The sequence below is a fragment of the Maylandia zebra genome, linkage group LG1 (genome assembly GCF_041146795.1).
Source record: "Maylandia zebra isolate NMK-2024a linkage group LG1, Mzebra_GT3a, whole genome shotgun sequence".
Lineage (NCBI taxonomy): Eukaryota > Metazoa > Chordata > Actinopteri > Cichliformes > Cichlidae > Maylandia > Maylandia zebra.
The window spans coordinates 39507752-39521082 of record NC_135167.1 but is presented as its reverse complement, the minus strand read 5'-3'; the positions used below and the strand labels follow the sequence as shown (position 1 = coordinate 39521082).

The following is a 13331-nucleotide window of genomic DNA, read 5'->3' as shown; positions in this document are numbered from 1 at the left end:
GTTAAGTACTTTCCTCTGAGACATGTTTAATTCAGCTCACTTTCCTGTAATTAAAGGGTGCTTAACATTTTTTACAGAAGGCCCGACTGACTAACATAAAGTAAGTGAAGGGTCAAAGATTGGATAATTAAACATGACACTTGGAGTGCTGAGCTATCCATGAATTTGGCTGATGTGGCAGATTATTTTACAATTGGCAGTTTGCCAGCCTGGGGCCTTCTATTGTTGGAACAGGCTGACTTCCTGTTTCCTGTTAACAGTTTGAAGTGCAGATTGACATGGCTAGTAAAGGATTCTGCAGTCCTGCAGAAACCCCAAGCACACCCATACTGTTTCTACTGGAACTCAGAGGATTAAGATGTAAATGTGAGCACCTCAGTAAAAGCAGAGCTTTAGACAGTTTGCAGGTCTGGAGCGCTCACGTGTGTTTGTGTTAACACAGTGCCAAAATCTTCCCAGCAAATTTCCCTCAAGATCAGACGGTGCAATCATCAGAGAAACCAGAAAAAGTCCAAGAGCTTCACCTCAGACTCTACAGGCCTCAGTTAGCTCAAGACAGTACAACTGGAAATAGGCTAAACAAGTATGGTTTGTTTATGAAGGTTCCAGAAAAAAAACCCCAAAACTCTTCTGTAAAAAGAACCAGCGTGACTTAAGTTTGCCAAGTTACATCTAAACAAGTCACAAGACTTCTGGAGCAGTGTCCTCTGGACAAACGAGACCAAAGTGGAGATGTTTGGCCATAATGTACAAACACTTGCATATCAGCACAAATGCCTCACACCAGCTGTCAGCACGGTGTTGGTGGACTGATGATTTGGGCTCCACCAACACCCGGGCTCCTTACAGTTATTGGTTTCACCATGAATTCCTCTGTTTCAAAGGTGAGGTCATCTGTACAGACGACAATGATCTCAAGATGACCTCGAGCTCAGCAGCAAATCTACAACAGAGCGTCTGCAATGGTTCACTCATAGTCCCGACCTGAGCTGACTGAAATACTGGGGCGGGGCCTCAGGACAGCAGAGTTGTGTGAAAACTCTTTTTCTTTAAAGTATTTCTAATAAATCAATATCGGTGGCACTAACACTGAGGCATGCTTCAGTCAGTTGCTGCTTTGTTTAGTAAGATGAAGCAATAATTGTTTGATATGTTGTTATTAGTAAGAATTGAAAGGTTCACAGCTGTGTAAATTAGGCAGATGTTAAATGTGTGTACTCTCACCAATATTAGCGGCTCATTCACAGCACGCAGCGCCACATGTTTGATTTAGCAGATTTTTGCAATGCCTGATACTCTTCCTGACGCAGCCCTCAATGTCGGATTTGTTTCTCCACACGGGGATGAACTGGGAACCTTCTGCTTGTTAGGCACATCTATAAACCACTACACTGTAGAGCCACTCCTCAAGGCTGTTTCTTAATATTAGGCTTAAGTTAGCTAACATTTACAGACTGCTGAAACTACTGATGAAAAATATATAAATATCACAGGTTTTACTCCTTTCAAATTGACACTGTAGGTGCAGCAACTAAAAACCTCGAACAAGTTTGAATGTCAGTGACCTCGACCTCAAGGTCAGAGGTCAAGTTTTCTGAAAATCAAGTCAGTGTGATAACCTAGCATAGGATATCCAAATTCATAGCACAGGTGCCACTGGCAGCATCTTTATAATTCTGCCTCTGGAATTATAATAATAATAATAATTATCCAATTACTTCTGAAAATGGGCGACTTTGTATAAAGAGGCTGTGTCTTCTAAACAGAAAATGAAAAGGTTTTATAAAACAATTTGACTTAAGGCTGAAAGTCGGCACGTTTGATTTAAATCCACTGCAGTGGTGTACCGAGCAAAATCCTGACTGGAGACATACACAGGGAGATTTGAGAAATACAACAACGCCCTATCTTGACTTGTCAACATGTGTTGATTACCAGATATGTGAAAAGTCGAAGGAAAACTGGCTTTTTTTTTTTACTTGTGCCTAATCAAAACTGTAAATACGAGAGTGACTAACAGCTTTATAGCTGTGAGTCAGTGACACCGATGTTACTGAACCCGATCTAAAAATTCTCAACTGCAGCTACCAAATTCGATGCCACAGAAATGAAGCACAACAAGCCTCCATCTATTTTAATCATAGCGGCATCAGGGAGACTCTTTACTGAATGAAGGTCGTGTTTTAATGAGCGACGCGCTCTTTTTGCTCCTTTAATTGACTCGAATGAAGCAGTTAATGTTTTTTATGTGAACGTTATCCTGAGTGGAGATGGCTTTCAAGCTTGGTAACACATTATAATCACCGTCAGTATTTACAGTAAATAAACAAAAATATAAATGAACTACATTTGAATCAACTATCAGGCCAAACAGTGAATTATTTTAAAAACAGAGCTCAAACAATGCGAACAGGTACCGAAGCTTGTTTCTGTTCATCTGCGCCATAGACGTTAAATTCTTGAAGCGATGTTTTAAAAACTGTTAGAAATCCCATTATTGTGATTTCATGCCCCAATAATTTAATGTGACTGTCTCTTGAATTTATTAATTTATGAAGGCTTAAAATTAGTGCAAAACCCCCAAAAAACATTTAGAAGTGCCAAATTTCAACGCACCTCTAATCTGAAAGAGGCAGAAATATTCATAGCATGAAGGAAAGCTTCGTTATATATGTATGAAAGTAATTGACCAAACAGATCACGTGATTCTGAGGTGGAAATTCACTGATTTCTTTGCTTCCCATGGTGGATCCACCAGGTTTAAATAAACCATAATTATCCTCTGAGTGTCTTTCAACCCGTCAATTTGGTTTTCGCATTACTACTGTTTTTCACTCTTCCTGCTTTTTTAAATCCTGTTTTCAGGCTTTTTACTGATAAACCTCAGTACTGAACAGCAACCCCATTAAACAAGGAGAGGAACTGAGCAGTGAACGAAGCGGAGCGTAAATCAGCTTAGAAGGCCGAGCGTTTCCCCGGGAGCTGGTAGACAGAGAAATGGAGCTGAGGGTTAAAACTGGACTTGGAGGCACCCGGTCGTGCAGACAATGAATTCATCTCCCTTTGAGCAACATTTGTGCAACTCCTTCTTTGTGTATTTATGGATTTACCTTTCCATAACTCCCTCTTCTTGTTTCCAGTGCTGCTGTGCCCGCGGGTGTGGACGTCTCTGGAGAACGGCAGGGTGACGGCGAAGCCTCCCGGGCCCCCCGTGGAAGGAACCGTGCTCCATTACAGCTGCCACGCCGGCTTCATCCTGGAGGGCAGAAACATCAGCCATTGCACTAAGCTGGGCAAGTGGGACGCGCCTAAACCCACCTGCCTGTGTGAGTGTCTCAGAATATATCAGGTTTTCCATTATACTGCGCCTTCTAGCAGAATTAAGATAATTATGTCATATAGTGGGATGCCATTTTCTGTTACATGAGAGATTCAGCGGGCGAAGCAAGCCGACTGACAACAAAGAGCGTAATTAATGACACTGAAACTATGACTGGAGCCATGACTGGAGTTGCAAATGATGGTGATGAATCATAGTAACAACTGGAGGCTATAATTTACTCAGTGAGGAAAAATATTGAGCCTTTATTGATATTTTACACCTAAAACAACAAATTGGTTAATAAATAGAAAATTAAAACAGCAGCTGCTTTGATGGCAAATTAATACATGGTTTCTGCAGTAATAAAAGAACACTGATGTATTTTAAGACCTCAGGAGGAATAAAACTAGGTCTAAACAACTAATTATGTGAATAATATTCAGGCTTTAATAAAGAATGATAACTGGGTCATTCCCTGGAAAACCAAACGAGTGCCAAACATGGAGCGAACCACAGCTAGAGGATGAGGCTGGTAACAAAATGTAGGCGCAAAGGAGGCTTTTGATAGGCTGTCACCTGTCGCACGCGTGGTCATATAGACCTGGGAAGTTTACACAAAATTGACTTTTTAAAGTTTTCTCCAGTAAATGAATCAAACATCCAGGACACCGATGCTTCTTTCTGTTCCAGGCATTAAATTTATGCAATTTAATAAAATACAATCCATGACATTAATGCTCACAGCTGGTTACAGGAATCAATCAATCATGAAATATAAAATACTTACGGCCTTATTTAGGACTTTTTAATGAACTGGCAACCAGTCTCTGGTTCCAGCTTCGCTAAAGAGCAGATGAAATGCTTTTTACACTAATTATATTGACACACTACAGGCAAACACAGCACTGATCCATTTCAGGATTCTGACTTGATGCTTTCAGGCTAACAGAAACAAACTATACAGAATATTAGGCAGGCACTTGAATATTTGTTTCTGTAAGATTCGAGCTGGATGTTCAATCTCAGCTTGGTCATGTGACATTTTGTACTTTGAGTAGTGTTCATCAAGCTTCAGTTTATCTCATTTTTTGCTAATCAGCAACTTTGTTATCTAGAACGAGCAACTTTTCATCCCCCTTTAGGAAGTTTTTCTCCTTCTCAAAGGCACGTAGTGAAGAATCTGCAGCACTCCTCTGCAGCACAGCTCTCGCAGCCATTGCTCTCCCGCTGCTCTCCCTCTCTGTTCTCATGCACAGCCTCTATGTGGGAGCTGCTGCTGTGCAAAGTAAGAGACTGTCTGTAGCTTCTAATTTTCCCTGTCAGTGATCATTTTACATGTAAATACAGCTGAAATCACAGCACAGTCTTTGTACATCACTCGTGTAAGCTGTGATTTTGTCAGATTATGTCACAGTTATAAAATCTGACACGAGCTCTTCCACCGAGGTTCTTTGTTCAAGGTAATTACAGGCTTTTTTAAAATGTCGAAATACTTAGAATGCTTCTCATCCTTACTTGTCTGCCAGGCATCCTTCTTGCTCACCGCAGTAATAATCATGCCTCAGTAAACCTCATGTTGCAAACTTTGTCACTAGATTCAGCAACTCTTATACCTGCAAACCAAAGTTTTTCTTCCTAATAAGCAAAAAACTGGGCACGCTCAGTGAGACGGAGGCAGACCCCCCGAGAAACATCATGTTGTCTCTGAGTGACTGTCGAACAGCTGTTATGGATTTAGGTGTTTCTTTTACCACAGTTTGTCTGTTAGACGTTTCTGCAAATCAGTGCAACTATGTAAAATATTGAATTGAGACATTCAAATTTTACCTTTAAAAATATAAGCAATTAGCTCAATAATTGTGATAATACACAATAATCCAGCAACAAATAATAATGTAAACATGAATACTATTTAATGGCACTATGTGTTTGCCTTACACTACTGCTCCCTTCATCTATGATGCATATTCTAAAATGGTGTAATGCAAATTGCAGTTTCCAATCATCTCTGCGGAGCTGTTTTCATTCCTGATAGGAATTTTAAGGCTGATTTAAAAATCACATATTTTAATATAATCGCTTATATTTTTTCATCTTTCAGACACGCAAAACATAAAGAAATTATGTTCAATTATTTATTTACCGATTTATGCTTTGGGTGACTAAAAACACAACAGGGAACTTGCAGAGTGCCCTCTGGTGGACAAACTATGCAACATCAGCGGTCATGGAAAGGAAGAAGGGTGTTTCCCTCTGTCACAAGAAGTTTAAGTCCTTGAGCAATTTAAAAGCTGATACTGTTAGATGGGTAGATAGCTAATAATAGCTAACAATACTGGCCTACCAATAAATTGCTTGGGCTCTTCTTTTCGTCGTCATTTTGGGTGCCAAGTTCTGGCGGTGTGCTCTAATTCTGGTAGTTCACCGCAAAACATTCAAATTAAAGCCTGTAATGAAAAAAAAATCCCAATAAAAACAAAACTTACATGTATTTGTGTTCTTGGAAGTAAAACCTTGAAAAATCAGACCAGGAAACATTTTCATAATTAAAAATATCACAGTGGCATAAGTAATAAACAGCTGGGGTCATAAATGGCTCTACTTGGTCACGTGAAGGTTAAATAGGATTTTCCAGATCCCAGAAAGTTGATGTGACAGTTTATTCATCACTCAGCGCCTCCCACCTCCCACCTGATCAAAGTACACAGGGGTGGGTTGAAATCTGGTACTTTTAGCTACTTTATTTTTTCCAGCATCTTTGATCCCTCATAACTCCATACGTACAGCAGATAGCTGCACAGTCCTTTTAGGGCTGAAAGCCTCATTTAAACTGTCAAAACCCACAACCAAATCAAGTTTACAGCCACAAATGGGTTTGTTATCGTCAGCACAGCTTTTTCTCTAACCAGTGATGAGCATCGTATATATCAGAGGCAAACTGCACCAGTTTAACTAACGTCTGTGATGTAGAAGAACAGAAACAAGCACCGGTACCCTGGATGTTGATTTATTTTCTGGTCATTTACTGAAGAAAAGTTTAAAAAGCATTCTGGGTAAACTTTCAAGGGTCATCTAATCACATGGCAAAGGTAGCTGCGCTGGTTGGAGCATCTGAAAGGTTTCTTTTTGATACCAGGCTCAACTTGTAGCAGCGATTCTTTGATTCCTTTTGAATCTTTTAGCCAGGATTCCTTCTGAATGATTCCTTCTGAATTATGGCTGGGAGATTCATTAAATATACTAAAGGTATTATACCAAGAAATCTGCTGATTTTCAGTGAGCCAGGTGGAAACTTTTTTTAATATACAGATATATACTCTGGCCTGGGGGTGAGGACAAGCATGCATGTATTATATTTTAATTTTCTCCCGAGTGTCTCTTCCACAGAATCGCTGTAGCCCAGTATTTTACCACTGCTCACTTGGGTTTCAATCTGCCTCCCGAAAATAGGACCATTAGGCTTTAAAGATGACAGATAATTGCAAACACCTGCTCTCCCATCAGTGGAGCACTGTTGCTAAGCAATAAATAATGCAGCCAATCACAGTGGAAATCCTCAGAGGGTCGTCTGTACCGTTGGCACGGGCAGGTAAAGCAAATGACGTCCTGTACATGAAACAACAGTCAGGAATAAAGAGCCTGAGTGGGTATTAGTGATGTCACTGACGCCCATCAGTGTTCTCAGTTACAGCAGATGGCGTGTCCGCTGTCGGAAAAGATTTGTTCAAATTAGTGCAAATAAATGAGGATTTTGGAAACAAACACACACACGCACACACACACATAGATGAAACAAACAAGTGAAGGAAACAAGATGCCAACTGGTTATCAGAGGAGTTGGCATGGCAACGAGTAAAGTTGCTATGGGAATGGTAGTATTAAAAGAGATGAAAGAGGAATTATCAGCACAGTTGGAAAGTAGGGCCCTTATTGTATAATCCCTAAAAGTCTAGATTTAGAAATGCTGACCTACATGTGTGAATGCTTCAAATAGACTGAAAGAGCATTGAGACAGTGGTTTGTGTTGGGCCTTTATTAAATGAGGTTTATAGGTTTTCTGTTGGGTTTTATATGCTATGTGTTGTTCATACTATTACATAATAGGGACTTCCAGCCAGGCATTGCTGCTCAGCATAAACCTCTTCCAGACCCTTTCACAGGATAACTACGGTGTTGTATTGCTGCCCCCTAGTGGAGTGAAGTAACATTGAACGCTTTCAGTTAAAAACTTTTTTTTACCCACTCTGTTGGAGTATTTATTGTAACAAAATAAAAATCTGAATATATTTGTAATCAATTCTTCTTTTGTCCTTTTTCTATTTCCCTGCCACAGATGACAGAAACTACACAGGTAAGAACTTATTGTTTCCTAATTTTGTGATTTTGAAATCTGTTAACCTCGCTCAGCTCAGCGATGACCTGTTGAAGGTTACAGGGTTAGATTAAGGTCACCGAGTCTCAGTCTTTTTCTGCTGTAACCTTTATAACCTTCCTAATTTTATCAATCATTAACACTAACAAAGGAAGATTAATTTTACTTACTAAAAGTTGGCATTAGCCAAAAATAAACACAACTTATTATCCATTAAAAATCCTATTCATGCAGCCTAGTTTCACTTTGTTCTGCACTCGTTGCTCCTGCCCCATCTGTGGCTCTGGGCAACAGTTGTGAGAGTCACCAGGATCCCGTCCACTCCTTTTTTATGGAATTTTTGCCAAATGGAAAAGCTGACAATAGAAGAACTCTTTGCTCAAAATGCATGTGTAACATTTTAGCTTCTAGTATCTGAAAATGTGCCAGGCAGCTAGTCACCTCGTGGTTGTTAAGAGAGTAAATGATAAGGACAGATATCAAATCTATTCAGTAGTGCAACAGACAACCGTCACCTCAAGATGCTTTGTACTGTAAAGACACTGCAGTGTTTGAGAAAAAGCCCCAATGATCAGCCCCACCCCCACCCTTGAGCAGCATTTAGAGACAGTGGTGAAGAAGAACTCCCTTTTAACAGGGAAATATTTTAAGCAGAACCAGCCTCGATGATGGGCCGTCTATCGATTTGTCAGGGGGTCAGGACAGAGAAAAGAGAGAAAAATCCCAAAACAGACAAAACACAAACTGCAAAAGACCGTAAACAAAAGTCACATGACTGCATATTTTGCAGAGAAGCACTGTTCAGTGTCTGAGTCAAGCAGCAGCAACTAAGAAAACTGATCCCGCCCCAACTGTAAGCTTCATCAGAAAAGGAGAGCTGGAAGCCTAAAAGTGCCGAACATGTCTGTCTCCTGAATCCAGACTAACAGCTATGGGCTCTCCGTCCTTTTCTACCTTTGGAAACTCTGTGAAACACAAATAAGCCAGCAGCCTGAAAGTGAAGTCAGATAATAGTGTGAGGTTTTTAAGATACGACGGAGCCTGATCATTCAGGACTGTGTGGAGAGAGTAGAGGACCCGAGTGCAGACAGAGGCAAGTAGACAAAACTGAACTTAACAAAAAGCGAGCCTTTATTTAGGGCTGAAAACTCAAGGAAATACAACAAGGCTAAACTGAGGGAAAACCTGAACGTAAACTGGGAAACTATGACTCTCACTGAGACTTTATACTACGACTAGACAAGATAACAACTATGGCTTGACTGGGAAACTGTGACAAAGGGTAGGGAGGGTAACACAGACAACGAGACAATGAACACAGGAAGACCGATCTCCACAAATGAGGAGATCAGGGGAAGTGGAGACGTATGAGCAAACAGCTGACTAGAATGAACATAATGATGCCACAGTGGAAGTGCAAACTAAGCACATAGAACATGGAAACAAAACTGTCAAAATAAACAGGAAACATGATGAGATGCAGACACGACAGGAACTTGACAACAAGAACCACAGAGACATGAAGCAGGGAGACTTAGAACAGGGGAGAAGACACAAAAGGATCCACAAACAAAGGACAACAGCAACCTGCGCATTGTAGAAATTACTCAGATAAACTAAACTGAAACTAGAAAACCAATGAATAACGAAATACAATAAAACTCAAACACTGGGCCACACGACCCAGTACCGTGACATAGAGCACCCTGACATAACAGGTTATATCCCGATCCAAAATAACAAACCAATCACCATAGCAAACACGACACAGGTCAGCTGTGCAAACCCAGGCCATGAAGCTCCCGACACACAGCCTTTGTACTGATGTTCATGCTCTGCAGTTACTGAGTCAGCAGAGAGCTGGCAACACGCTGTGACCCTGCTGTGTAACCACCGTGGTCTTACACTGCTACGGATCCTGAATGCTTCCATTGTGCTATAATACTACTTACAGCTGATCATGGAACAAGAAGAAGAGAAGAGATGTCATATGGTGATTTGTTCGAATGATCATTTACAACAGCGGTCTCCAACCCCCGGGCCTCGGACCGGTACCGGTCCGTGAGTCGTTTGGTACCGGGCCGCGAGAGTAGAGGCTCAGGTGTGAAATGTATGCTTTTCAGGGTTTTCAGCGTGATTTTGTTATCGTTTTTATCGTTAACTCGGTTTTCCTGGGTCTTTTCACGTGTGTTATGAATAAATCTTCTTTTTTTCGGTACTAGTTTTGTTTTGTTGTATTTTGTTTTGTATTTTTCCGCGACACCTTAAAGGCCGGTCCGTGAAAATATTGTCGGGCATAAACCGGTCCGTGGCGCAAAAAAGGTTGGAGACCGCTGCTTTACAAGCTGCTTACGTTCAGTGATCTGTTTAGAACAACCACATTCTTTCACAAATGTTTGTAAATAGTGACGCAGATGACGTAACATTACAGGGAATCATTCGGTTATTAAAATGAGTATATATACTATTTTATAATTAGCTTTGTAATGAAGCCCATTAAGCATTTGAAAACTCAACATGGCCGTGAAGAAGCTGAACTCTGAAATTACTTTTTTTAACAATACTGTTCATTTCAGTCACATCTCCTGTATAAACCTCTGCACTTTGATCCTATTGATCTCAGACTCCTGCAGCCATATGCTGAAGTGTCCTTGGGCAGGGCACCGAATCCCAAATACCCTCTGATGCATCCATCTGGGTGTGCATGCGTGTGTCTGTGGATGCAGCAGTTTAAAAAGTGCTTTGAGTGCTAAAAAAATTAAAAACCGACACATCATACAGTCCATTTAGTACACAAACAGATTCATTCTTCCATTCTCATATTTAGCCTACCCCAACATCTAACTATATCTACACACTTTATCACCTTCCTTTGTGTTTGCAGTGCATCCTTCCAGTGTGACATAGTGTCTGCTAGCCTGAACCTAAATATCCTCCATTGTCTTTAAAAATAAAATTCTCAATAGAATAATCTTTTCCTTCTAATCCTTCTGTAAGATGAGCACAAACAGAATAGATGTAAAGTTGTGCAGATGTTTAGCGACATAAAAGTGGACACTGAAACACAGAGCCTCTTTGGAACGTTGGCAAAAATCAGTTTACATCAGATAAAATCAACTTTTTAAATACATGTCAAATCATCACAAATATGCAGTGTTTCAAAGAGTAGACCTCAAATCATAATATATTTCATAAACAGACTTCCATCTTTGATCTCCCGTCAGTCCTCTAAGTTTGACACCAGGCTGCGGTGTGACTTCTTCACCAGAAGAGGGCAGAAGAGATCTTTGAGAAACCCCCCACACTCGGGCGTGTCTCCATGTGGGGCAGCAGTGGCCTGAAGCACCAACAGGCGCTTGTTCTAACTGAAGGTTTAAATCCCCACACCAGCTGGAAGATCTGACTTGAGGGCATGAACAGCTTTGAACAGCTTGTCCAACTCAATATTTTTTTTTTTTTACTGCTGTGATAAACAAGATCATAGTTGAAGCTGTAAACATAAGTTGAGGAAGATAGTTTTCATATCTTATATCAGAAAATGCACACATTGCAGAGCTCACGGGCTCTGCTCCAGTTTCCAACGAGCCAATTACACGAAGAAAGGTTCTGAGTAAATCCTTCATTTATGACTTTGAGGACGGTTTCATTTGCTCATTAGTGAGGAAGTATTTTCTCTCATCTAAACGAACCCCCCTGTGTCTTTGCTTAATTGTAATTCCAAAGTTTTAATGGAAATTATATTCTTATTAGTTTGTTGCTAATCACTTTTTCTCTGAAGATTCACTTTTTGAAAATGGACAGGATATTACAGGGATACAATATTAGAGGGATGTTCTGCTCACGCCGGCCCGCTGCTACACACAGCGTTACTTAAACACAGAGTTTAAACTGTGCAAGTTCACAGCAGGTCGTTCTCTGAAAATAAACTAATGTGCTTAGTCAGCCTTCCCTGGTAGAATAAAGGGTCGACGCATCTACAAGAAGAGCCACTTGATCTGACCCCTGGCAAGAATCATGAATACATTAGTAACTGTTGCAGGATGGTTCGTCCTCTTGCACAGTTATGTCACCACATTAGGAACTGGCCACGCTTTCAGACTGGTTGTTCAACCTTTTTTGTCTGGTGTTCTCCCAAACACCTGTCAGATGGACTCCTCCATCAACACCTCCTCTCCATAAACTGTCAGTGGTTCATTTCTGTACAGGTACAATGCTGTGCAAAAGTTTAAAGCCACCCCTCATTTCTTGACATATGACATCCAAAGAGCCAGTCTTTGTTCCTTTTAGGTGCTCGTGAGCAGCATCCAAGCAGAGAAAGGTACCTAACTCGAAGGATAAACCGGTGGTGTGAACATAAAAGAAAATTTTAGCAAAGAACACATTTTAAATTGTATCTTTAGGCACTTTGCTACCTGCAGCCTACGACAAAAACACATCATTTGTTCCCATTTTTGTTGAATCTATGAAAAATACCAACGGTAACACAGTTCGACAGACATAAAATTGTATCTTTGCACCAACAAGGTGATTCCAGAAGAACTATCAGCTGAAGACTTGGCATGTCACAGTATAATGTGTAGTGTGTTGTTAAAAAATTGAGGGAAACTGGACGAGTGGAGGACTAAAGCAGAAGTGGCAGGTCTAAAAAACAAAACATTGACAGTGAATGAACAATATCTGAAAGTCGTGTCTTTAAGAAACAGGAAAAATCCATCAAAGATCTGACACAGGACCTGAGAGATGCATCGGGACCTTCGGGTGATCCACGTGCTGTTCACTGAAGCCTCATCACAAACGCTCTCAGGCGTTCAAGAAGCCTTAAGGATGAGAAACTGGGAGAAAAGACTGAACATCAGTGGCAACTGGTCTGCTGGAGTCTGATGAATCCCAGTTTGAAATTTTTGGTTCAAGTCGTGATCAGTGTGTAAGGAGGACGTCAGGAGAGAGGCGCACCAGCGAGTGTCTATGAGGGAGGTTCTGTCATGGCTCGGGGCTGCATTTCAGCCACGGTGTTGGAGATCTTTTCAAAAGTGATGAAACGATGAAAGCAGCGAAGTGGCCTGAACAGAACAAAAGGCAGAAACATCCAAAGAAGAGCTTTGAGCGTCCTTCAAGAAGCCTGGAGAACTTTTCCTGAAGACTACATAAAGAAATGACAAGAATGCTGCCTCACAGAGCTCAGGCTGTGGAGAAGAAAGAAAGAAAGCTTTTTTTTTAAATGCTTTTTTTTTTGCTTTTTCATTTATGTTAGCACACTTAGATTTAGGATTCAATAAATCACTGCACACAGTTCCTATTCTGCCAGAAATGAAGGGTGGCTCAGTGCTTTTGTACAGCAGTTTTTTAATGCTAACATGAGACAAGTCGGTGCTTCCTGAGGAAATATGTTGCTTAAGTAGAAAATTCAAAAGAAAAAGATTACATTTTTTTTAACACATCCACGGATGAATATTGGTGGTGAGCGTTAAAATTTGGAAAGGGTCATTTTAAAAGGACCTTATATAACTAACAGTTTAACAGTTATGATAAGCAAACTAGTTATCTTTAACTACAGGTTTGCTAATTACGTTTCTGGTGGACACTTTTTCATTATGCTACTTTTGCTACATTTGTTTCCATTACTGCTAACTAACGTTT

The 13331-nt window shown here is 40.6% G+C and overlaps 1 protein-coding gene across 4 annotated transcripts in view; it reads left to right on the top strand.

The window, feature by feature from the left end:
* Positions 1-13331, top strand: part of LOC101470214 (gamma-aminobutyric acid type B receptor subunit 1) — a 129277-nt gene that overhangs the window by 23129 nt on the left and 92817 nt on the right. For all 4 annotated transcript variants that reach the window (XM_076886117.1, XM_076886118.1, XM_076886120.1 and 1 more), the window contains 2 exons: positions 3141-3326; positions 7656-7673. In XM_076886117.1, the coding sequence (XP_076742232.1) occupies positions 3141-3326; positions 7656-7673 (204 nt within the window). The remainder of the gene's footprint in view (positions 1-3140; positions 3327-7655; positions 7674-13331) is intronic.